Source organism: Arvicola amphibius, chromosome 12, assembly GCF_903992535.2.
Source record: "Arvicola amphibius chromosome 12, mArvAmp1.2, whole genome shotgun sequence".
NCBI classification, from domain to species: domain Eukaryota; kingdom Metazoa; phylum Chordata; class Mammalia; order Rodentia; family Cricetidae; genus Arvicola; species Arvicola amphibius.
In genome coordinates, this window is record NC_052058.2 from 25,940,224 (window position 1) to 25,966,856 (window position 26,633).

At 48.0% G+C, this 26,633-nt stretch overlaps 1 protein-coding gene across 5 annotated transcripts in view; it reads left to right on the top strand.

Moving 5' to 3' along the window:
- Positions 1–26,633, top strand: part of Cacna1d (calcium voltage-gated channel subunit alpha1 D) — a 440,918-nt gene that overhangs the window by 379,069 nt on the left and 35,216 nt on the right. For 3 of the 5 annotated variants that reach the window (XM_038350011.1, XM_038350013.1, XM_038350015.1), the window contains exons 23-32: positions 1,271–1,358; positions 2,417–2,524; positions 2,607–2,659; positions 4,019–4,165; positions 5,750–5,951; positions 7,876–8,034; positions 9,491–9,601; positions 15,103–15,186; positions 22,165–22,293; positions 25,190–25,255. In XM_038350011.1, the coding sequence (XP_038205939.1) occupies positions 1,271–1,358; positions 2,417–2,524; positions 2,607–2,659; positions 4,019–4,165; positions 5,750–5,951; positions 7,876–8,034; positions 9,491–9,601; positions 15,103–15,186; positions 22,165–22,293; positions 25,190–25,255 (1,147 nt within the window). Of the gene's footprint in view, positions 1–1,270; positions 1,359–2,416; positions 2,525–2,606; positions 2,660–4,018; positions 4,166–5,749; positions 5,952–7,875; positions 8,035–9,490; positions 9,602–15,102; positions 15,187–21,716; positions 21,762–22,164; positions 22,294–25,189; positions 25,256–26,633 lie in introns of all 5 variants that reach the window. The other 2 variants (XM_038350014.1, XM_038350012.1) reach the window with 1 other exon arrangement.

The following is a 26,633-nucleotide window of genomic DNA, read 5'->3' on the forward strand; positions in this document are numbered from 1 at the left end:
CAATGGCTGGGCTGCCTCTGGGTTGGGGCAGAGAACAGTGACTGGACGGAAGAGCCTTGTCAGTTCTATGAGAATAGGTAGCGGCAGAAGAAGGGGTGTCGGCCAGAACGGCCTGAGAATTAGCTGGTGGGGCTTGGTCTGCTGCAGGCTGTTTGGGTTAACCAGGAACCCTTTGCACAAGATAGTTGACCATTGGGGCAGATAAAGGAAGTCATGTCTTTTCTTGACAAATAGAAACCCAACTTCAGAGGAATGCTAACTTTAGGTTATGTTTCCTAAGTTAAACTAAGTTTAGTTAACTTAGTTAAGTTTCCTTCTGCTTATCCGGCCAGCGACCAGCGTGAGCTGAGCCCAGGCTGTCGGTGAGGACATTGTCAGCAGCACTGCTATTTAGGGGGCCGCTTTGGCCCTAACAAGAACCAAGGATTCCGGCCTAGAACGGCCATCCTTGTTGTCGCTGAAGCTGCTGCCTGGGGAAGAAGCTCTGGAGTCATTTCCCAGTCGAACCTTCGATCTAATGCTTTCACAGTTCTCACCAGCACTCAAGCTGTCCCCGTTCTTCCCAGCTTTTCCTCTTGCACACTTCCTCCCAAGCCGGCGCTGCAGCCACACCCAACTGATTAACTCAAATAGCCTGCAACAGATCAAAGCCCTCATGCCAACTCTCAGGCTGTCTGGGCCTCACACCATTACCCACTTCCCTCATGCTAACAGGCTGTCTGGGCCTCACCACGACCTGTTCCCATACAACTGATGAGGCTCTTCCTGCCACCTGATGCAACCTCACTGCGAGGCCTTCCCAGGTGCCCCTAAGGTCATGCCCTCCTTCCCTTCCTTGGAGGAGAACACCGTTTACCCCCCACCCCAGGATATGTGCTGCTTAGGTGGTGCTGCCCATCTCTCCTACCAGATTTAATGCCCTAGCATAGGTCCCCAAACTTAAACACTGAAATCTAAATGTCAGGAGACTAGTGTTTACATTGGAATAACGAGGTCCGTTCATAAATGCCTCTGTGAAGGCAAGTTGTGTGCCTGATGGGGGGCCACTGTTGGGGCCCCTGAGCTCCCTCAGGAGCAGGAGGCAGGAGGCCTGCTTGGTGGCAGAAAGGAGCGGGACCGACTGAAGTCCTGAAGAGAGACCAGCCCAACTCCACATGGTTATGTAACGTCATTTAAAAAGATGGCCACATGATGTCACTGATGTCCAGGCTCCCATCCTGCCCTGCGACATGCCGTTTGCTTTCTTACCATTACCTCTGTCCTCCCTCAGATCCAGCGCCATCTCCGTTGTGAAGATTCTCAGGGTCCTGAGGGTCTTGAGGCCCCTCAGAGCAATCAACAGAGCAAAAGGACTTAAGGTATTGACCCCTCTCTTGAGTGAGGCTAGCGTGGGCTGGGGATGCCTGAAGTTAGTAGCTGTTCTAGTCTGGAGATGAGCTGAGGCTCGAAGTGGGACCTTTCCACCAAAAAAGCTACCTCTGCCTAGTTCTATCATTCTGAAAATGAAATGTGGCTCAGCAGGTAGTAGCACTTGCTGTACAAGCACTAGGACCTGAGTTCAAATCCCCAGATCTATTAAAAAGCCATGCATGCTCTCACACTCTTGTAACCCCAGTGCTACGTGTGCTGTGGCTGAGACAGTGAGGGGCTTCCTGGTGGCTGTTGTAGCTCTGAGTTCCATGAAAGACCCTGTCTCAAGAATATAAAGTAGAGGCTGATACAGCAGGACATATAATGTCCTTTTCTACTGTCTTCCATGAGCAGGCATGCACATGGAGGCATGGATCCACATACATCCACACAGAAAAATTACTTTCATTTTATTAATGGGAGACATTGGTTATTGTAATTGCAATAATTGTTACTCCTTTATCAATAGCATCTCTCCATGTTTATTTTAAGTTGTATATCATTCTCCTATGAGTTATACAGCAGGATAAAGGGTTGACACCTCTGTGAGGTCTTTCGGGGATAGGTGTCTTATGTACTTAGGTGCAGGTGGTGTTTCTTTCAGTTAAACCAACTTCTTTGGAGGAAACTCAAGAAAAGGCACATAAAAAGTGTGCTTGGACCAGGGAATGGCTCAGTGGGTTAAGGCGCCAAGCCTGATGCCCGAGTTCAGTTCCTCTAACTGAACAAGGAGAGAACCAGTTCATGCATGTTGTCCTCCACATACACACATGCATGTACATACAAATAATAACTAAATATAATAAAAAATTTAATAAAAATGAAAGCACACATTATATTGACAGTACTCATCAGTAGGCAGCCAGGAAAACCAAGCATAAGGTTGGAACAGTTAGATATTCATATTGGGAGGCACCCAAGCATAGAAGCCGGCTGGCGTTGACTTATGACTAAAACAGGAAGGAGGGGTAGCAGCCTTCTGTACTCTCTCTTTTCTCTCCCCCAGCACGTTGTCCAGTGTGTCTTTGTGGCCATCAGAACCATCGGCAACATCATGATTGTCACCACCTTGCTCCAGTTCATGTTTGCGTGCATTGGGGTCCAGTTGTTCAAGGTAAGGGGACCCTTCACCTGGGACTGGGATTGGTTTCTGTAAGAAGAGCCCTCCGTTGACTCTCCGTCTGCTTTGTATTTAGGGGAAATTCTACCGCTGCACAGATGAGGCCAAAAGTAACCCAGAAGAATGCAGGTGGGTATCCTGAGGGCAGGCTGGGGAAGCTGGAGGAAGAGAGTCACTCATGTTAGCACGTCAGGGGTTTGGGTCCGGGAACGAGAGGCCTGCCCACTCCGCTCATGCCTGCAAGGATGGTGATCTTTGACTTTCTGTTCACAAGTCCTGGTGCAATTCAAGTGATGTGACATTATAGTGTAGTCACATTTGAAAGCCAGCACCTCTCTTAAGGTTTAAAACATTTTTATCACCCCCCCAAAATGAGTAGATGGCTCTAGCTGTTTAGTATAGATCTTATAAACTGGGGGAAGAAATCCTGAAATAGCAGTGACCAAAGGTCACCAGTGTCTTCCCTGCTATCCAAGTAGACTTTGAATGGTGTTCTCCCAAGCCAGACTTGCAGCTTGGTTCCCCAGTGTTCAGGAGTGGGCTACCCTGTTCTACAAGGCTTGGAAGACTTCTTTGCTCCTGTTCCTGTTGCCCACATTTTGGACATATTTCTGTTCACAATGGCCAGCAATGGAGAAACAGCAAGAAATGTTCACACCTTATACTCTAAGATGTTCAGTAAATACAGAATATTCTCAGTCCATGTGTACAAGGCCCAGAGCTTAAGACTACAGAAAACCCATGTCCCTGACCTTGAGTTACAACTGGCTGGGGTCCAGCTGTTGCCCTGTATGCATTTGTTTGGGTTTCCTTGAACAATTGATGTGACCATAGGGCATCAGATATAATCTCCCTATGACAACATATGACTCCAGAGATGCTATTGGCCTGGACTGAGGGATGCAGAGCACCACCCCCTCACCAAGCTGATCAGTGCAGCCACGGTGTCGTGTTGTGGGCCCCTACCCCAGCTGCCTGTTGCTGTCAAGTCACAGCAGTAGACTTTACCTTGTGAGCTCCTCCCACAAGCACAGTTCTGTAAGAAGTGGCGTGTGACATTGATTACAGAATTCTGTTGGAAAGAAGATTGAGGATATCAATGGTATGAGAGGGATGAGATTTGTTGAAACTAAAATGTGTATAAGCATATACATTGGCTTGCTTCTCAATACTTTGTGGCCAAAGTATTTGTTCATCTACAGTATTTCTAGACTGTCTTATGTGAGAAGCATTGACTGTTGGGTCATGTCTGACTGCTAACAGGTGCACCCTGGATCTCCAGCCCCTCCTGCCCTGGAGAGTGCACTTTCCCCTAGTCGTTACCGGCAAATTACTTGAAGTATAGAGCAGACTAAATGTGGAGGAGCAAAGGAGAAACTCCATCTGGGCTGTGCTCGGGTGTGTGGCCTGGTTGGGGCTGCGTGCAGTGTTCTGACCCAATGCTGTCATATGTGAAGCTAAGGCCACTCCAACTCCTTTCTTCTCTAGGGGGCTTTTCATCCTTTATAAGGATGGGGATGTCGACAGTCCCGTCGTGCGTGAGAGGATCTGGCAGAACAGTGATTTCAATTTTGACAATGTCCTTTCGGCCATGATGGCCCTCTTCACTGTCTCGACTTTCGAGGGCTGGCCTGCGTAAGTACGAAGAATATCCAGTCTCCCCATGAGGCCCCTGCTTGCTCTTTGGGGACTCTGGGCTGTCATCTTTCCAAAAGAGGGGTTCTACTTTTGCTCTTCACAGCCAACAAGCTTACCTGTGACTAGCTTTGGGCAACTTGGCATCATTTCTTGCTCATCGTGGCTCCTCCATCTGAACAGTCAGGCCTTAAACATCTGCATCTTACTTCTGGCTTCAGTCGCGAAGGCCTGGGGCAGCATCTCTGGGTGTGGTTAAGGAGATCCTGAGAGGCATTTGCTGTATAAACTGCTGTTGGCAGATGCCCTTCTGGTGTTCGTCGAGAGTATCTGACAGCATCCAAACTGTCATTCACTCACTCACTGTGATACATAATGAGTACTAAGGTGTGCCAGGCATGGAGCGTGCCACCATGCCGTTTCCTTCATGAAGGTGCTTAAAACACTCATCCTTAAATTATGCCTTCGATATCAACCCCACGCAACATGCTGCATTAAGGCAACGTGGAGGAAATCACACGACAATGGCACTGTTTCTCCCTCAGCGCCTAGAGTTAATAGAAATGCCACATAATCATACCTAGTATGGAATGGGGTCCGGATGAATGGCTGGGGTCTGGGAGAGTTAATATTCCAGAACATAAAGAAGGAAGAAAATGAAAGGCAGAGGGGATCTCTGGCACTCTGTTGGCTCCCTTCAGATGTGCCGTGCACACGGGAGCTTCAGGAGGGGAGTCCCCAGGCTGGTCCCTGCTAGTTGCCAGGACTCTCGGGTGACTGTGACTAACATTCTCAGAAGCTTCAGCTTCAGTGGACAGCTGAGTAGTACTCGCTTACTTGGATGCTGATCTAGGAGAAAAGGAGTGGAGTGAGAGCCAGGCATTGTGGTGATGCCAGGTTTGGGACACTGTGCCCTAGTGAGCTATTGGGACAGCTGATGGGATGTGATCTAGCCTGGGGCTTGGAGCTACAAGTTCCTGAGCCCAGCTCTGTGCCTGAGGACTGTGACTGTGGCACTTGGCTGCTTCTTGGCCATCAATAGGAAGGGGATGGCAGTAACATCTGCCCTTCTAGAAAGAAGCAGAGGTAAAAAGAGAGGGCGTGGAAGTGCACGTGGGGCGGGGTCGAGAAGGATTGACTGCATTACAGTAGGTTGGTTGAAGTTGGGGTGGTTTATGGTAATGTCCTTCTTAAGAGTTCTGTCTGACTCTTGAATGCCCCTTAACTTGAGAAATCCTGTTTGGGTCCTGGGTGTCTGTCTGCACACATAAATTATCAGTGCCTTCCACATGGCAGTGTGATGTTCTTTTTCTTTTATTTGTTAATAGAAGGCTGCATTGTTGACTGTGAAATCCTTTTGAGTTTTCGGTTCTCCAGATAGTCTCTGAATGACTATATCTGGGTAACCCCTCACCTAGATATTAGCTATCTGGGCCTAAGGCTTAAGATGCCTCCATGACCAGGCTGTGTTCATGGTGTCCCATCCCCCATGACTGTGCAGAGGAATTCTGAGAGCTTCTTGTGGGGCTGGGTTGCTTGGACTGTGGGGTTGACAGGTTCTCACCCAGTTTTCCTATTCCCCAGGTTGCTGTATAAAGCTATCGACTCAAACGGAGAGAATGTTGGTCCCGTCTACAACTACCGTGTGGAGATCTCCATCTTCTTCATCATCTACATCATCATCGTTGCCTTCTTCATGATGAACATCTTCGTGGGCTTTGTCATCGTCACCTTCCAGGAGCAGGGAGAGAAGGAGTATAAGAACTGTGAGCTCGACAAAAATCAGGTTAAAGTCACACACTGTTCGTGTTTCTGCCCCTCAAGCAAGAGCAGAACACCTCCTCTTTCGGTGGCTTTTGCTGCACAGAAGAGAGGGTTCACCCCAGCTCAGGTCCCGTTCAGACCACACCCTCAGTCATGTTGAGTCTCTGCAGAATTAGTCACCAGACACAGAAGAGACAGTGACTGGGGAAGCCAATCCCCAAGCTTGTGGTGAGGAGGCAGAGAGCACTGAAGCCACAGCCCACGGCCGTGGCTGCCCAGTGATGGTGAAGTGGTGCCACTCTTGCATGGCACTGTGACCCCGAGCTGGAAGCCATTCAGACTCACACAGTCCCCACAGAGAGGCTCTTTGGTATCTGTTGGCTGAAACTTTCTTCCACCTTTGTGCTGATTCTTCTCACCTGTGCTCCCAGGGCACAGCTATAGAGCAAGGAGCTGTGGCCTCTGCCCACTCAATGCGCTGGCATCCTCTTCCTCTAATAGGGAGCCAGAATATTCCCAGAGGTCTTCTGGGGACCACAGTTGTCTTCAGTGAAAATATGCTGTCATTCAGTAGGAAGTGTGAGGACTGTGGCTTTGCTGGCCTTGTCGTCTCCTCCCTGTCTTGGCTGACGTGGTAGAAGTAGGAGCCTTGACTCTGTCTATGTGGTGAAGCAAGGAACCCAGGAGCCTGCGCTCTGGCCCTGCTCTGCCTGCACCTGCTCAGTGATGTTAGGTGCATCTGCTCCTGGGATGTTGGCCCCTTATCCTATTTAGAGATTATTTATGAAGCCATGAAGGAGTTACCCCACACACATTCTTTTGAACCTTTAGCATATGAGTTTGCAAGTCTGTTCCGAGGGTTTTCCTTTGTCTTCTGTCTTTTATGGTGACTTGGTGAGCAAGAATGATCTGGCAGTGCAGGCTTCCTGCAGGGGTGGCCATGGTATATGAGGTATTCTTGCCGAGGTGGGATAACCTCATGTGTAACCATGTGTGGGCATGCTGGCTTGGTTTGTGGAAGAACTTGGCTGTGTCAAAGTGTCCTTGTAACCCCTACCAGTGATAAGCTGGGGGAATTTGGCTTATTTCTTTGCTTACCCATGGAAGATGGGTGAAGGCGAGGCTAGGTAAGCCATGCGGAGCTGAGGTTACGTGTGTGCAACCTAAAGTCCCATATAAGCTTCACTCTGGTGTCCCTAGTCAGAGCGACACTAATTCCAAACAGAGAACTTTTCTGAAGCCTGTTGTATCTGGAATGAAGCTGAAGGTGAGGGGTAGGGCGGTGGAAGAAAGGGTGGAGGGAAGGGTGGAGGCAGGAGCAAGCCGGGAGGTCAACTGGAGGATCCCTCTCAGCTTGCTCCAAAATAGGAACTAGTGTCTGTCCCAGAGCAAGCAGAAGACCAGTGGTGTGCTTAGAGCCAAACTTAGATTGTTCTAACCATTCTCTGGAGATGCTGAGGTGAGCATGGTAAGTTCCCACTCCATTAAGATTGGACAGACATCTTCTATGGATCTGGTATAGGATCCAGAGAGCATCCAGCCTCAGGAAGTAAACTCAGCCTCTGGGCTTCTTGAAGATTCCATGCCTGTCATTAGCTGACTTCCTCTTGTGGAGGACAACACAGGCAGACTTTGCATCACCACCTGCTGGCCAGGAAAGACCCTGACAAGGCTTTGTCCAAGCCCCCCACCCCAACCCCTAGTCAGAGACACTGCAGAGCTCAGCAGAAGCTGCGTGAGCTCTGTCTGCAAATCTGAGCCAACACCGTAGCTGTTCCACCTGCTTCCGAAGTTACCACAAGGCAAAGTCTAGATCCTTCCAGAGACTCGCTGTTGTTCGTGGTCATTTCCTTGAGGGCCAGAGTGAGCTCTTTAGGCCGATGACCACTGTGTGCTCCTCCCTGGAAGCTCTCAACCCCCATGTTTGTCCTTTTCTACCTTTGCAGCGTCAGTGTGTTGAATATGCCTTGAAAGCGCGCCCTTTAAGGAGATACATCCCCAAGAACCCCTACCAGTACAAGTTCTGGTATGTGGTGAACTCCTCGCCGTTTGAATACATGATGTTCGTCCTCATCATGCTCAACACGCTCTGCCTGGCCATGCAGGTAAACATGGAGGTCACTGTGGGGACCAAGTCTCGGTGTACCACACAGCCCTGTACCCTAGATCCTGAGGATAGCATGCGCCACCTCCCTTGAGGAGGGGTTTGACTCTAGTGCGGTCAGAGTTTCATTCTTCCTGACTGTTCTCGTGGTGGACACATAGGTCACTTTTATGTTTGGGTCCATCTGGGTGACGGAGTTGTGGGTAGTGCTTCCGTGGAGCCTGTGTGTGGTGATCAGTGTGGATTTTGAGACCCAACAGTGACTGAGTACCAAAGCCCTGATGCCACAGCTTCTGTCCTGGTTTCTGTCCTTACCAGCTGGTGGCACTGAGAATCTTACCCCAGGCCATGGCATGAGAGATGTGAGAAGTCTTCTATGCCTACCTCAGGCCAAGGATTCTGCTGAATTACTCAAGTCTGGCACCTTGAAATTAGTTTTAGGTTTTTTAAATTTAATTTCACATGTATGAGTGTTTTGCTGCCATGTATGTATGTGCACCATGTATGTGCCTGGTGCCCACAGAAGTCAGAAGAGGGGTTGAATCCCCTGAAACTGGAGCTATGGATGATTGTGAGTCATCATGTGGGTGCTGGGAACTGAGCCCAGGTCCTCTGTAAGAACAAGTGCCTTTAACCTTTGAGCCACTCTTCAGCCCCTTTGCCCCATGTCTGACACTTTGGTCTGCACCTGTCACAGCGGCTTTCAGTGCAGAAAGGAAAACCCAAGTTACATTTCTGTCTTCGGGGGCTCCCAGTGTGATAGTGCAAGATTTTATAGGTTTTTTTTAATATTGACCTGAATTACAGTAATTTCTTGCTGACCCTGACCAAGTCAGATTGCAGAACAGTGCTGACAGTTACTGTCTGATAGATAGGACACTAGGTCAGGAAGTAAGAACCAAGCTCTACAACCAGATTCTGCCCAGGCTTAAAGAACTTAAGCAAACCAAGCTCTTGATTCTTTGCAGAAGACAGGTCTAGAGTCAAACACACATTTTCACACACGTTCTTAAAGTTAAAAATGATAAGATCTGTGTGTTGATCTAGGGGAAGGTGTAAAACCTGGGTAATACCACCTTTAATAAGACATCAACCTAAATAGTATATGATTTATCACGAATCAAATTCTACCTTTATCCATAGACATTTAGGTGTGCAGTGTGTTAGTCAAGGACCTGAGCATCATTCCCAACAGAGAAAGGGTGACTCCCCGTTACCTTGAACTGAAAGAACGGGCATGTTATTTCTTCCATTGGCCAGTCATCCTCATCGTGTTATGGACACCCACCCTGTGTTTTGTGGACGTTCACCATATGCCCTTGCAGTACTGGGTTGAATTGCCCGGAGAAGATGCTATACTGGAGGGTGGGAAGTGCCCCCAGGGTGCAGATGGCAGGGGACCTCCTTGGCAAGGATGTGATGTTCTGAAATGCTGACAGCTTTGCCTTCATCCGCAGCACTATGAGCAGTCCAAGATGTTCAACGATGCCATGGACATTCTAAACATGGTCTTCACGGGGGTGTTCACTGTTGAGATGGTTTTGAAAGTCATCGCATTTAAGCCCAAGGTAAATTGCTGAATCTGCTTTGCAGAGGTTGTTGTTGAATTACCCCAGAGAAGGACCTGCTTCCTTTTAGCCTTGTGTTGCCAAATTACACTAAACTGCTCTGGTAATTAAGTAGGTTACCACCTGAGAACATTAAAATCTGATTAGGACATCTGTATACACGTGGGAAAATAAATGTGCAGAAACAAAACCTTTTGAAAACAATTCTGAGAAAAAGAGAGGAGAGAATTGGGAATTTGTAGGCCGATTATCACTGAAAAACCTGGTTTTTCTGTTTTTGACTAGCATGTCGTGCTGGCTCAGGAAAATGTAGCCCATTATCTGAGCACTGGGGGAGTGTCCGATAATCATCAGGAAGACTCTGACCCTGATTTCACTCTGAGATTGCTAGCACGAAGGCAGTTTTTATCTGTTGCTGGTCTCTAGCTTCCTTTTTACCTTCTATGGAAAGCTCTGCTGCCTCTCATTGCTACACCATCTCTGTTTGTTGGAGTTAGACAAGTCCTCTTGTTTATGAGAAAATGAGCGTGAACTGTGCTACACCACACTGAAGGGGTGACCACATTGTGCCTCCTTTGGGAAGGAGTCAGTTCGGTCCCACAAAGCCCAGAGGCTGTGGCGTCACAAGCCATGTAGCTCAGCATCAAAGGTCACAATTGTGAAACACCTGAAATCCATCCTCAGCCCATCACAAGTTCCTTCACTGCCCCGCGCCCCTCTTCCTGCTCAGTTCTATGAGGAGACTCATAGTCCAGGTGTTGGAGGCTATTGTGGACAGTAAGGGTTTATTACATTCAGCGTTTCAAGGGTGCCTGGCATGTAGCCCCATGCTGGAGACTGCTCATGCCCCCACTACACCATTGCCACCATCCCCAAGCAACAATGTTCCTTCCCTCCAAAGCCCTAGACTGAAGAGCTGAGCTGAGCTGCCATGCGGGGGTGGGGGGGGGAGGGTCTCCTTTCTAGCATAGACCCTGACTCTCAGAAGAGAGATTGACAGAGCCTGGTGCCTAGGTGTTCGTACTCCATCTGGAGGCATCGATAACTATGGTACAGCTTCAAAAAGGGTTGGGTTCGTGTACTCTACAGTTATACAGAATTTGAATTCTAGCCTGTTCCTTTCTTTAATTTGAAGTAATTCTTAGGCAATCTTTAATCGGATCTTTGTGGACCAAAAAGAAAGGACATTTGTAAGTGATTAATTGGGGTGATTGCAGTGGGGTCAAATTTGGCACCTTACGCATGGTGAGATGTTACGTACTGTGACTTGTCCATACCTACCTACATGAACATTCCCTCCTTTTCCAAGTTCATCAGAACCTCCTCGGGGACTTCGGTTTGCTTCTCTTTTGCCTATACTTCTTTGAACAATATTTGTCTGAACTGATGGGAAAGGTTGCAGAGTCAGAACGTGGGAAGTTCTTGAGAAATGTACATGGAACGATCCCATTGGGCATTTCCCAGCAACTCTGTGCCATGGCTTCCTGTGTCTGGTGATTGAGCTCTACAGTTGGAGAACACACACACCCCACAGCATGTGAGCGTGTGAGAGTGTGCGTTTACTTGTGTGCATACATGTGTGCCTATGTGTATTTGGGAGTGTGCATCTGAGCACATACCCTCAAAGGATAGTGCATCAGTGGCTTGTAGAACATTGCTTGGCCCAGTGAGTCTCCAAGCCTGGGAGAAGCATCTAGTATCATGTGGACAGATAGGAAATACTCTTACGCTATAGAAGCTAATTTGCAGCCAGTGCTTGTAGATCAGAGCATTTAAATGGGCGAGTTCTACCAGCAAGTGCACTGCTTTGTGGTTTTGCTCAGCAAGACATTTCCATGGCCACAGATGACCTCAAATTATGATCCAGAGAACCTTGACGACAGCCGCAGCATCCTTGCTCTTGAAGAGCAGCGTTTCTGTGATGGCTTCTACTACTTTGTGCCAGACAGTGGAAGGAGAATAGATCCACCAAGACACAGGGCTCTCCCCAAAGTCCCAAAGTCTCCCCAAAGTCTGGCCTTTAAAACCCATCCTCTCACGAGGCAAGCCCAGTGAGAGTGTTCTCTTACCAAGCAACTGGTGAGGGCCCGTCTGTCCTAGCTGGTCAGGTCAGCAGCTACCTCCACACACTTACACACTGTAGGACCCCACCCTTGAAATGGCACCAACACACCCAGAGTAGGCTTTCTCCCTTTCAGTTAACTCTGTTAAGAAAATTACTCACAGGCTTGCCAGCATAGCCAATCCAGATACTTCCTCATTGAGATTATCTTCTCAGGCCAGTCTAGGTTATGTCCAACTGACAATTAAAGCTAACTAGTGATCTACATAGCAAGTTCCAGGACAGCCAGGGCTACGCAAGGAAACCCTGTCTCGAGAAAAATAAAAAACAAACAAAAACTAACCAACTAGCACAATAACTTAAATGCCAGAGTCAGAACTATTTCTGACTAATAAAAGCTATTACATGTGGCCATCTGACTTGTTCTTTGCAGGCAGTAGAGCTGAAGAAAGGATAGAAGGGAGGGAGGGAGGAAGGAAGAGGAAGGGAGGGAAGGAAGGAGGGAGGGAGAAAAGATTTGATTGCTGGCTTCCCCTGAGAAGCCCCGGCTTCAGAGATCAGTTATAGAAGAGTGTGTCACTCCTTCAGCTAGAAGAGTAGGTGGGGTTGGGCCCTGTGTGAAGAACCATGGTATCTCCAGTGTAGGAAGGGTGGAGGAGCTGAGTCATGCTGCCAAGGCAGTGATTTCATGAACTAGGAGGCTGCTAAACAGGGAAGGAGTATGTGGGAGGAAAGGGAGGGCTGGCATTTCTGCCTCCCCTGGACTATCAGAGCCACCTGGCCAGAGGCTGGGGTGCCCAGTCACTCAGACCATGAAACCTCCCGTGTTGTAGGTGAGGGATGTCAACCTTTAGTCTGCACCACCGGGATTTGGGCAGGGCACCATTTTGAAACTGTGGAAGATTTTCTTAGTCTGTCAGATTTATAAAAGGTTCCCTGAGTACTGGCCCTTATATTGCTGATTCCGAGGGATTTTATCCACCACAGTGTACCAGCAAAGGCTCCATGAAGAATATCTTATACCCAGACAGGAATGGCCCAGAGTGGGAACATGCTGACCATTGTGGAAACAATATTGTTGCTGTGCACGTGAGGTAGAGCCGACCGCCTGCAGATCCGGCAGGCAAGATGAGAACAGTAGAGCATGTGATCCAGCATGTGATCCAGGGCCAGTCAGGAAGTGAGGGAAGGGGGCTCAGTCTTTGGTGCTCTGTGAGTGCTTGTAGTCTGAGTGTGGGGTTGAGGAATACGTTCCACCCCACTCAGTGAGGAAAAGGGAAGGGCCTGCCCATCACCAACCAGAGTCTGCAGTGACGTTGCCAGGTGAAGAACTTGCAACAATATAAATAATTTAAGAGGACTCTGTGATGCTGGAGGCCCCATGTGACCAGGCTGCTGTCAGGAGACTACCTTGAGAAGGAAACTGGCTGTCTTGTGTCCTGGGGCCAGCTCCTTATCCTGCCTCTAGCCCTCACCTCACAAGTCCATCCTCACAGGTGCCTGTCTTCTTCCTGTTTGGCCAGCTGAGAATCCTGCGTTCGTGAGAAGTAAGCAAAGGAAGTGTGAACTGTACTTTGTAGCAGACAGGCCTGTTGAATTTCCTGCAGGACAATTCCATGTGTCCAACCAGTAAGGGGCAAGTACAAGAGACACCATGGCTGTAAAGGAGAGACCAAGAATCAGTCAGAAGTGACTAAGGTTGAGTCTGGGGAGTCATTGTCAGTAGTGACAAAGGGGAACAGAATGGATGCCTTCCTGTTGGTGGAAGGTGGTGCTGTTAGTAGGAAATAGAAAGCCATCCCACTCCAGTTGTTAGGAGGCAGCATGTCCCCCTTTTCCACAGTGCCACAGAAGGCCGTGCCTCTGTAGAGGCTTCCTCTAGCCTTGCCTTTGATCACAGGCTTCTGGACCTTGACACTTCAAAATACCTCCTGTTCTGGTTTTCTTAATTTGTCTGTAAATGTGCCCACTGTACACATACTGAACCCCTCTTTGTAGAATTCAGACCTGAATTTTTATCCTTAAAACATGCTCCTCCTTTTCAAGATAGAAGTTGGCTTATAGACAAATCTTGACAGTATAGCCCCGTAACTAGAAGCTTCCAGTTCTGTACAGAATGTAACCACCATGTCTAGTGTGGCTTTCTAGGGAGTGTCAGGAGTCAACAGGCACCAGTTAAGCATGAAGTGTGGAGATCCTCAAAGGCATAAATCACACAGAATTACATCTGAATTCGTAAGTCACAGGTACATTAAAGCTGATACAAGATACAAGAGCCTGAAAATTGGGAGCCAGGAAACACTAGGGTACGAGTTTGTGGAGAAAGACATGAATGTGTCTCAGACACAGACCAGAGTCAAGGCTCTGGGGGCTGACAGGGTTGGTGGAGGTGATGACAGAAGAAGCTATGTGGTCCTCATCCTTGGAAGGCTGTGACGTGGCAGACCTGGATGGAGGCTTGAGAAAGGTGTGGTCACTAAGAGAGAATGCAGATAGTGAGAAGGACCTGGGAAGCTCCACGAAGGAGCTGGCATCTGTCTGAGCTCAAGGGAGGAAGTGGATTTGAACTGATTAAGGTCAGGGGAATTGCAGAGGTATCAGGGAAAGAGTCAGGGACGATGTTCAGGGAGCCAGAGGAATAAACTTAAGCTGGAAGATGGAAAGATAGAGAAAAGCAAAGGTCAAGGTAGAAGGAGACCATGGGCCCTCTGAGACCCCTGAAGCATCCTCTCCACCCTTCAGTCTGTTTCCCCTGCCTTGGCTTGTTTTTACGCCACAATCAAGAGTTTCTCTGCCCTCGGCTCTACCCTGAGGCTCTGTGCATCTCTTTGTCCGCCTCCCTAAAAGCTACAATCTGTAGATAAAGTCACCCTGTGTCCTGTAAGCCAAGAGCTGTTGAGAATCCTGCTGCACTGTGTGGCCTGTTATCTTTGCTGAACTGGTGAGGATGCGGGAGAGGCTGGCCACCTAGTGGCTTTTAGTGGGAAAACACGTGAAGGGCACTTGGAGACTCTTGGAAGTATGGAGGAAACTCAACTCTTGCCTCAGCTCTTGAGGGCGTAGGGTGAATACTCTGGGTAGCAGGGCTGGGTTACCCTATATCTGCCCAGGGCCATACATACACCTGTAGTGTGTGTGTGTGTGTGTGTGTGTGTGTGTGCATACACATATGCTTGTGCGCATATATGTGTGCGTGTGTGTGTATGTCTATGCCCATTCTCACTCATGCCCTCTCTCACACATACAGGAGCACAGCACAACCACCCCTCTGTACCCCTTTCCACCAGTAGACAGTATTGTTTTCTCCCCTTTGGCTTTCCTGACCCCTTCCCTGGTTGCTATGGGTGCTGTGGGGACTCGGATGTGTCCCCTCATGTGATCCGTGTGATGTTCCCTTCATAAGTGCTCATAAACATCTGCCCCTGCCTGCTCTGTCCAGGGGTATTTTAGTGACGCCTGGAACACGTTTGACTCCCTCATCGTAATCGGCAGCATTATAGACGTGGCCCTCAGCGAAGCTGACGTAAGTATGCACCTGTGTGGCCTGCGTCCTCTCTCTTCTGTCTTCACATTCTGCTCCCTGCCCTGATGTGGCATCACCTGGACAAGTCACAGACCCCAGTCATACTTGATCGGAAACTAGACATTTCCTCACAGAGACTGTGGGAAAGAACCTTCTAGAGTAGAGCCTTAGCCCAAGGCCTCTGCAGACACAAGCCACCTTTGCAGGGCTGACTCGGGCACCATTGACCCCAGGCACTAGTGGGCAAGGTAAGATAGGGTGTCTCCGGTTGTTCCATCTGCTCTGTCAAAACCCATCCAAAGTGACGTATTGATGATGTGTTTGTCTTGGGGCAATTTTTCAAGTAGTCGAGTGGCATATTGTTAACGTTGTCCTTTTCTTCTTTTTTCCTGTTGTGCTTCCTGTCCTCTGTGGCTTCTGAATGCTTGCCTAACAGCACTATTTCACTGATGCATGGAACACTTTTGATGCCTTAATTGTTGTTGGTAGCGTCGTTGATATTGCTATAACTGAAGTGAATGTAAGTAGCAAACTTTGTGTCCTTAACGTGATTGTTTTCATTAATTCTGGCATAGAAGAAGGCCCGCCCGTGAATCTCCATGCCCATAAAAATTGCAGGCACTAATTCATTTTGAACGATGAAAGTCAATTTGTAGTCTCCCATCCCTAGTCCTGTCTCCATCCGTTCCCCTAAAGAAATGGAGATAAAAGCATAGGAGGTAAAATGGTTATTTTTAAAAGATCATCCTCAAATCTCACGGGTGCCATCACTCTCTAGCTAGGTAACCTTAACAGATCTCCTGACTGCTTTGCATCCCAATGTCTGCAGCTATAGGATAGAGTCAGTAATGCATGCCTTGTGCCCACATGATGGCACAGGAGACCCCTATAGCCACGCCTGGCTTTGAGGTAGTTGCTGCCACTATCCTCCTACCTTTGGGTCTGCTCTGAGTGACACTGGCCCTTAGTCCTCAAAGAGTGTTGGCGGTGTGCGTCAAGAGAGTGTCGCTGCCCTCTTTGTCACATGCAGTTTCTTCTTGAAAAGGGAGCACATGCATACTGGGTGGAGCAAGCCCACAGCACAGGCAGGCAGCAAAGGGTCCTTTCCGTGAGCCTGCTCAAGTTCATCAGTGGGCTTTGTGGACGTATGTCAGTGTGCATGTCCTGCAAGGCGGTGAGCGGAGCTTGGGGAAGAAGTACCATTGTGTGGTGTCGACTTTTGTTCTGTGTTGCCAGTCCAGTGCTGCCTGCTGCCACCCCAGTGCTCAGCTCTGCCTGGCTGATGTATACAGGGCTGAGAATTGTCAGGTCCATCCTGGTACCCAGACTGCCTGCACCAAATGGAACAATGGTATTCTTGGATGCCCACTGATGCAGCAAGGCTGACTTTAGTCAGTATGGATGGTTGGACAGCCACCACCCTATCAGTTCCTGCCCTACTTCAGTCTTCAGTTTCCTCAATTATAGGTCCAGCAGAGTCGGTATATCTGCTGGGAATAAAATTGTGTGAATATTTATGAAAATACTTATTAAATAACAGGTTATGAAGATGCACTGTTATTCATGCAGTATTCCTGTATACTATGTAAAATAGACTGTAAGACATTACCATGGCCACCAGAGTATGATGTAAGCCCCCTCACACCAAAATCCATACCATGCCATGCCAAGATACTAAGATGACATTTTGCTAGGCCTGGCCTGAGCACATACCCCAAACTCCTTAAGCCTAGACTTACGTAAATTCAACTTTACAAGACATATTCTGTAGGCAGCTATAAAATTTCCATTCATGATACGTAAATGTGATTTGGGTGTAAAATAATCAGTTGTTGCTGAAAGGACAGCAGGACCGTACCTTGATTGCCGTGTGGCATGATATCTGACTGCTTTAATCATCTCAGGGTATTTGAAGTATCTATGCTGTGTTCAAAGAACTTCCCATGGATCAGAAACAATCTATGACAGATGTTAGCACACCTAAACTGTCCTATGACAGATGTTACCACACCTAAACTGTCATTCTAGCAGACTTTAGGTGCAGTGAGCCAGAGGTCATAAACTCAATATTTTCTGGGTACCAGGATGTAGCTGAGGCTTGTTCATTAGCTAGACACCCAGCTGTCTCATGCTGCCTTCCTGCTGACTAGCTAGTGTAACTTGGTACACTCAGAGGCAACACCTGCTTCCTGGGCTGGGTGCTGGCCCTGCTCTTCAACTCTGGCTTGGCCCTGCCTGTCAGTGTCTCAGGGCAGTCCTGCTTCTCTGTGGATGGGGAGGTCTACGTGTAAGTGTCCAGTTAGCACTTTACGTTACGTGTCTGCGCAAGGCCTCTTTCATGATGTCCAGTTCTTATAGAAGACTCACACTGGGGAATATTACCAGTTCCCAAACCTGCTGGCAGTCAGCGACCTTTCCCTGACTAGCTGTATTCTGAGACCCAACACTCCTTAGCCTTGGCCTTGGCAGCTTCCTACTCTGGGTTACCTACAGAGATCTGTGTCTGTCCACTGTCCCTTAATACAAAGGTCACACTCCCTGCTCATTTATCCCATCTTCAACACCACTTTTACTGGGCATCTACCACTTGTAGGCTGGAGCTAGGCTCTGGGAATAATCAACAATTAAAAAAATTCTTATTCTCTGACGTTACAGATATTTCAGGATGGGGATGTTTATTCCTACACCCTCCCTTCACACACACACATACAGTTCCCCAGGAGAGCAACGCATGTCACATCCCCAGTGGCCTTGTCCTGATGTCGGGAGTCAACTGAGCATGGATACCCTTGGTCCATTGTTGGCTGGTCTGAGCTGTCATCAGCATCATGTTTTGTGATGTTTAACCTGCTATGCTCTCTCCCCCAGACTCTGTTGATCTTCCTTTTCTGTTGCCTAATTGATTTTCATGTTGGTTTTATTTTTAGAAAATTGTAGCGGCAAGTATATATAATCATATATACGGTGAAGTCGTTAAGCAAAAATGCTTCTAGAGACTGTATACTTCATTTCTGCTTCTCACCTTTGGTGTTTTGCTGAGTGTCACAGGACTTGCTAAGGATCATCCATGGTCATTTTAACTGTTTCTTCTCCCGTATATCCTTGTCCCTGATCAGGGCCTGGACTCATGCTTGCTTGGTCAGTCATATTGGCTCTGCGATTTGCTGGCACAGCCTTCCAGAATGAATAATATGACCTGGAAAATAAGAAGTCTAGCTTGTTTGTAGTCTTTGCAACAACAAAAATTTTTGATGGCCCTTTGCATTGTCCTGTTTGCATGCTCACCTGTCCTTTCCATCCTTCTGTCCCCTCCATGCTCCCACCTGTTTGCTCATGGTGTGATGGCTTTCCTGGACCTGTTCCCTTCACCTTTGGTTGTGATGTCACCAAGCTGCTGAAATGTTGGATGACACTAATAGACTTACTTTGCTTTCTCGCCAATGACTGTTTGTTCTTTGAGTTCTAAAACAATCAAGCAACAGTTCTTCTGGCCCAGGGATGGGTGTTGCTGACAGTCAGACTTTTTTCATCCCATTGTTGCCTGGGAGAGGGAGGTCTTGCTTAGAAACTGGCTGCTTTGTGTTTATCAAAGAACATAGGAAAATTCAATGGGGGCTCACGCTCAGAGCCTTGTCAAGCGCCCAGCTTGGACACTGTCCCCACTGTTTCATTCAGCTTGTTATCAGAATGAGACACAACAGTTTGGCTCTCAACCCCATTTGGTAGCTGGGGATCAGGCTGAGGAACGTGACCTTGCAATAGCAGAAGCTACTGAAGCTGTCTGTTCCAAACCGTTAAGTGACAATGAAATTCTATTGAACATGCATCGCCCAGGTCCTTGAGGCCATTCTTGATAAGAAAGGCATGTGGAGAGCAAGTCTTTCCTTTGCTTCAGGTGCTCTAGTGTTATCCATGGGTGACTGAAAAGTCGAGCATAGTACCAGGTAACTTATGCTCCTTGTCCATCCTCTACCTTTCCATTCCCAATGTGCCTCCTCTATCCCTTAGAAAGAAGATAGAGGTGTTCAATTCCCTTGCATCCAAATTCTGATCCCTCATCAAATCCCGAAGGCTTGCTCAGTTGTACCAGCCCAAGTGGGCTTTTCTAGTGGTCCTGCTCTCTGTTCTACTCTGTTGCAGTGAGCTATCTGCTGAATACTTGGCCCAGCATCACTATGGGCTAAGGACCATAATTCTCAACTCTGAGAGCATATTAGAATAACCTGGTGGCTTTAAAAATTCCTGAAGTGTAGAAGGACCCAGATCAATATAGGAAATAGCTTGGGCGGCACGTGGGCGTTGGTGGCTTTAGAGTGCAGCCCAGGATAAGAGCAGCTGCCCTCTCTGCAGATGGAGCAAAGCCATCCTAGGGGCCTTCCAGTTTGTCAGTTTGTCAATTTGCATGGTCCCCCACTGATGTCAGATACATCCCCCTGATAGCAGTTCTTCCCGCCCTACAGTGTGTGGCGGCAGGGCCATGATGTTTCAGGCCACTCTGGGGGTGCATGCAGCCTGAAGGGCTTTGTTCTTTTGTTCCTGTGTTGCATGGTCCACTGCTTTGTCTCCTGACAGATGCTGTATCCTCTCCTCTCCATAAAACAACAACAACAACAACAACAACAACAACAAAAAGTTGACTAGATGTTGTGATCCACACCTATAATCACAGTATGTAGGAGGTAGAGTTTGAATTTAAATTTAATGATTGATGATTGTCATCTTTCAGATACACTTAAAAAGATACACATTTCCAAAGTCAATTTAGCCAACTTTTATCAGCCCAAAGAAAGAGGATCACAAATGACCTGTCATGGAGTAACCCAGAGGAGCAAGGATAATGGATAGCCAGGAAGAGCAGTTGCCTCTAATGCTGCACATCCCACATATGCTACGGGGATTTTGGTCACATAGCTGTAGAGGGCTCTGCTCTGCCCCCTCCAGTCCTCTGGGCATAGACAAATGGAGGTGTACATACACACACAGCTACACAGATGCTCACACGTGCACTGTCCAGCTACCTGGTCAGGTGGCCCTCCTCTCCACAGCCCTTAGGGAGAGCGTTGTGGGGGACAAGAGTACTGGGAAGCTAATTCCTGTATGTGTTTTAGTCTTAAATTAAAAAGCAAACAATAACACCAAACCCCATGATCTAAGTAAGGCATAGTGGCTCACACCTATAACCCCAGAACTTCGGAGGTAGAGACAGGGGGAGTCAGAGTTTGACAAACAAACAAACAAAAAAAAAAACTCATCCCTTTAAGGATATGTCGCTGCTTCTGGGGTGAGGCGATAACAGATATAAACAAAACTGATGGACCCTAAGTTCTGACATGCCTATGGCAGAGCTCCCGTCCTCAGCATCCATCCAGGTGGATTAGAGCCCTTTCTGGTGATCAGGACCTGTTCCTGGGTCCAGAGTCTCTGTTGAGTTACAGGCACAGATGACATAGCCAAACCCATTTACTTCTTAAGTCCATAAAATTCTTCTCTTTGGGCTCAGGAATCAGTATAAGAACCAAGTCTTTCTTCCCCCTGTCTCCAGGGGAGGAAGCATCTAGCCGCGTGCCCACCTGCCTCCCGGTATAGTTTTACTGTGTGCTGCCACAGAAAGCCTGGGTTGGGAACCTCCAATAGCCTTTCCTTTGTCCAGGAAGACCCACTACTTCAGTGGAAGTGATAGTGGGGTGGGGGGGGAGACAGGAGGCTGTCTCCTTCTTTCATTCTTGCTATTATTATTTAGAGATGCTTCCCGGTAGGGAATGCTTGCCTCCAGCATCTTTGTATTTTCTTAAGCAATTCCCTGAAGGTACTAGGGTGAGCACTGGAGTGGTGAGGAAGGGCTCAGCCCTTTGTGGAGGTGAGAGAACAAATGAACACCAATCCTTGGTGTGCTCCTAGGTCCAGGGTACCAGGCACACAGTTGGACCTGGGGGAGACAGAGCCGCTGGGGCTCAGGCAAGCTAGCCTCATGATGTCCTTCCAGAGTCCTGAAGACTCTGCTTGCCTGACCAGGGCCAGGCTGAACTTCTGGCAAAGCAGTGCAGGTGGCTGGAAAGAAGCCTGCCTCTGTCCTGCACACAGACCAGGCCTTCCAGCCCTTCAGCAGAGGCACCGATCCAGTGGAGTGCGTGGAAAGTGTGGGGACCATAAGCAGAGCCACCCTGTTCTCCATGGTAGAGGCACTCGGGGGCTTGCTGCAGGAGGTCAGCTCCTTTGACTGAGCCAGAGAGACAGAGCTGTCTCTGAACCTGTCTTTAGAGACCGTTAAGATTTGTTCCACAGTCTTTGACCAGTCAGTCACCTGACACATCAGCCCCTGGAGGAAACTAGACTAGCGTAGTGTGTCTGCTCCTGTCAGCGACTGTCCCCACCTCCAATCCAGTTCCAGAAGGAGGGACTGGTGTTTTCTCAGGAAAGGAGCAGCTGTGTTGACCAAAGACATTAACACTGGTAAAAGGGGGGGTAATGTTTCCTGAGCCATCGCTTCCTTCCCCCTTCATTAATACATTTCAATCTTTGATTTCTTAAAGCCAACTGAAAGTGACAGTGTCCCTCTCCCAACTGCTACACCTGGGGTAAGATCAGTGACTGGTCCCCAGGGGCTGGGCCTTCGCCTTTAGTTTATTTGACCGTGTTGAGTTCTCCACCGGTGTTCTGTATTCTCCATGGTTGTCCTTCCAGAACAGTCTGCAGTGGCTTGCATTCCTCATCAGTGTCCAGTACTCTTGAGCAGCCCAGCGTTCTCCTCTAACACAGTAGAACACGTGGACGTGCATGTGCTGTGTGGATGCAGTTTCCCCCCAACCCCTGTGTTGTTAGCATGTGACTTTCCATTCATACCATGCTTTCTGAGGTGGAAAGGTCCTAGAAACACACCTCCAGTTCTTACTCTGTCACCTCCGCGTCTGTTGCTGTTTTCTCAAAGTGTTGCATGTTCTACTTTCCACTGGGTTTGACCTCTCCATGATAACCCTTCAGAACTCTGAAGAGAGCAATAGAATCTCCATCACCTTTTTCCGTCTTTTCCGAGTGATGCGCCTGGTGAAGCTCCTCAGCAGGGGTGAAGGCATCCGGACACTGCTGTGGACTTTCATTAAGTCCTTTCAGGTAAGAGCCGTGCCAGGCCTCCCCTTTCTGTCCTGGAGGTGGGGGGGAGCGTATGTAAGTCAGGGATTGTCGTCTGCCCTGGAAGACCCCCAACGCCCTCTGAGGGACCACCGGGTCAGTGGTGACTGTGGGGTACCACGCAGCACTGCTTCTGATGAACCGAGTAGGAATCGAGAGGCAGAAAGAAGACCCTGAAACTCCGAGAACTGCTACGGTCCCCAGATGGAAGGAAATGGAAGTCTTTGGAATGTCTGATTGCCCAGAACGTCCATCAGTAGTTGTGTCTGAGAGAGGGAAGGCATCACACATTCCCCTAGAGCCTGGTCACCTCGTCTTAGTTACTGTTATAGCACCACGATGAAACGTCATGACCAACGCAACTTAAAGAGTAAGGCATTTAATTGGGGCTTGTTTGCAGTTTCAGAGGGTGAGTCCACGATCCGCTAGGCAGGGAGCATGGCAGCAGGCTGGCAGGAATGGGTGCTGGAGAAGTGGCTGAGAGTTCACATCTAACCTGCAAATGATAAGCAGAGAGAGAAAGAGAGAGAGAGAGAGAAAGAGAGAGAGAGAGAGAGAGAGAGAGAGAGAGACTGAGAGAGACAAGAGACAGAGTTTATGTGGATCATTCTCATTCAAACCATCACATAGCCTCTCTCTAACTTAGATGGATTCTCTACTTAAACCAGGTTACCATAGGGTGCTTGATAGAATTCAGGTTCAGTTCACTTAGGTATCCACTGGGCCTTATTTGACACCTAGGACTCCTTCCTTCGATTGGTTCTAGTCAATTCCTGAACAGAACTTTCTGGTACCCTGCTGTAGACATCCCACTCTTCTGGCCAGAGTCGGCTGAGGCGAGGCATCGATGCAGATTTGTGAGAAAAGGTGCAGCCAGGTAGGGCACCCGTGCACATGCACGGGTGCTGCAGAGTGAGCCATGCACCTTCTCCGCTTCATTAGTTGTAGTTCGTTCAGGAATTAAGTGTTCATGTGAACCAGCGAAGTCATATAAAGAAAAAAAATCAAGTTCGCCCCTCACCTCCTCAGAGATAACCATTTAAAAAAATCCCAAGTAAAATGTATTTGTTTGTTTGTTTGTTTGTTTGTTTGTTTGAACTGGGCTACTAGAATAATGGAATGCATTCATGCAAAACAATCCTGTTTCTTGAAGAAATTATTAAATTAAAGAAAAATAGTAGATAAAGAAGCCAGGTAGTCAGTTGCCTGAAAACACTATTCTAGCACAATCCTCAAACATTTGGATGCCTTGGAAGAAAATGCAAAGAGCTTTTGTGGAGAGACTGCAGGATGCAGGTCATCAGCCCCCCTGTTGGTATGGTGCTGTAGCATTGGACCAGGCTGCAAGTCCCAGAGCCAGTAGCTGTAGGTGGCCTGTCCGCTTTCTCATGTACTGTCCTAGGTGAGAAAGGGCTGCTGGAATCACATGTGCTTGGAATTAAGCCCATCAGCCCAGGCAGCCTAGAGGCACACCATACATACACATGGGTGCATTTGTCATGTGTGGCGATGGAAACATGGGGGACAGGACTCAGCTCTGGCCAGGCACACAGACTTGTTGGGGTGCTTTTAAATAAAAAGAGCTTGTGCTTGTTACCACTCAGGTAGCTTCTTTTCATCCTGGGCCCAGCCCTTGACTTGGTAGCTCTTTTCGGGCGAATGTCTGGTTCAGTGGACGGTTTTAAAGACAGCCTCAAATGCACCAAAACACACCCAAGTTGCAGTTAGAAAAGAAAGCTCAGCAGATCCCCTGTGATTTGACCAAGAGTGACCCCATGTTTGAAGTTCCACATTTCTCCCTGTCTTCAGTCTGTGTGTAGTTGTGGTGGCTGGTGTGTGTGTCATCTGTCGATTGTATATAACTCATCTGTCCCCTTGTCTTGTCATCCTTAAGACTGACTGATGTCTGACTTTCCCTAAGAAAGGGCTTTGCTCTGTACTGAGCAACCTAGAAAGCATCACATGCAGAAGAAATGAGGGGTATTTTGCAGAAATCTTTAACAGAGTTTTACAAGAGAATGAGTTATTTGCACCAGACTCCAGAGCACTCAATACTGCAAATGCACCATCATCAAGTTTTATCCGTGTGCTGATTCCAATGTTTATGGCAGATTTTGTTGCATAAGATTGTTTCTAATCTATTTTCTGTTTTCAGTATTTATTACTATAATATACACACACTGCTTTTTTGGTCAGGGCCATAGAAGAATACATAACTTTTCATAGTTTTGAATTATTTTAGGTTATAAAAGCTCATTCTACAGGAAATCTGAGGCAAGTAAGGATGATTGATTCATTCTTACAGACAAGTTAAGCAGGTTGAGTATACAACAGGATTAAGGACCAAGTGACCTCAAGATGTATTAACTATGAAGTCTAGCAAAACGTGTAATCTCTTTGAATATAAGATATTTTCATAAAATGTCTTACTACTGCATTTTAAAGTGTTTTGCATTCAGAAATTGTTTTTGACCCTCTGACTCAGTAATTCTACTCCTATGCTCCTACTCTAAGAAAACCCAGAATCAAGGTGATTTTGCATAAAGATGTTTCTCGACTCCTCTACAACAGCTCCCCAACCCCCACCCCGATACAGAGGAAATTGAAGCAATTGGGGAATCTGATATTTTGAAATGATTTGGTCAATTACAGTTTTATGAAGGATGCAGGGTATGCTTTAAACTCTCTGAGGACTGTGTGTCTATAAGGAAAACGGTTCAGGTTAGCACGGGGCAATACTGAGCTTGGAATGCACACCCTATCTGTGACACTGTGTAAGTCAAGGTGTGCAGGTGTGTGGGTCTCCAGAACTGAAGCACTTACGCTGGGCTAGCCTCATGTGGGATGAGCACACCAACCCCAGTCTTGTCTCTCACAGGCACTCCCATATGTTGCCCTGCTCATTGCCATGCTCTTCTTCATCTACGCTGTCATTGGCATGCAGGTGAGTAGTAGCTGCCTTTCCCTCACGGAACCCCTCAGATCTGTACTTAGGCCAGGTAAGGTAGAAAGACAGGACTTGATGTTTTCAGCCAAATGCTGTGGCTCCTGAGGAGATAAGGAGAGAGAATGTTATGGTCCCTTGGGTGGGATTGAACTCCCAAGATAGAGCTGCTGCCAGAGGAAACCAGACACAGAAGGATGCAGAGTTCCAGATGCAGTGGGAGCCTGTTGTGCTAGCCCTCTGCCCCGACCACACCTGCACTCCTGTCTTAGGAGAATGAGATAGACAGGAAGACTTGTGGTTGATTGGAGCTGCAGAACACCATAGATGCCCGGGTGGGGAAGGAGATGCCCAAGTCATCAGTTGGCGATCACATGCTCTGCCCTAATGATCCGCATTCCCAAAGCCTGGTGATCACACCGGCATTCTCACATACACCCAGACGCTATGGTTAGGACTAAAGCTGGGCATGGACCCAGGCCCTTAGGCTGAGAGACTAAAGCGTGTGCTCCAGGGTTGGGAAAGATTTGGGGCCCTCACTGACAGCTGGGTCCTAACATCCTGGGGTGGCTGGAAGACAACGAACAGCTCTGAGTACCCGGAGTCAGAGGCAAATGTCCTACATTGGTAGAATGTTGTTGCTCTGGCTGCAGAGAGGTGCACCTGGGAGGAGTGACATAGTTCCAGCACAGAGTGATATTGTATTTATTTATTTATTTATTTATTTATTTATTTATTTATTTATTGTCCTGGAGGCATAGAAGTACTTGTAGGAATTTTATTGGGAGTTCCAGGAAAGAGCCACCATCACACCAGAGCCCCTGTAATGGACTAGCATGTGATGCTGCTGTGGCTGTTGTGATGAGAGGTAGCTCAGGGCTCTGCGAGCTTCATTGCTCACCTAGCTCCAGATTCTCATAGCAGGCATCTGCCAGAACCCAGCCCCTTCTGACATGCCAGTCTGCCCCATCATTCCAGTGGGAAAGCTTTGCTGGGCAGGCGGAGCCCACAAGGCCCCGCTTGTAGTGAATATTTCATTTGTATTTTAATAAAGCTTGCCTGAAGTTCAGAGAGTAAAACAGCCACACTAGTCAGCCATACAGACCAGGCAGTGGTGGCACACACCTTTAATCCCAGTAGCCACACTAGTTAGCCCTAGAGGCAGGGCTGTGGTGGTGTATGCCTTTAATCCCAGCACTAGAGAAGAATATAAGATGAAAGGAGATAGATGTCAGCTCAGTCTCCTTCTGAGGATTCATGGACACAGGGTCCCCATTTCAGACTGAGGGTGAAGAGCCAGTGGCTGGCTGCTTTGCTTTTCTGATCTTCAGGTTGAACCCCAAGATCTGTCTCTGGGTTTTTATTATTCATGCTATAC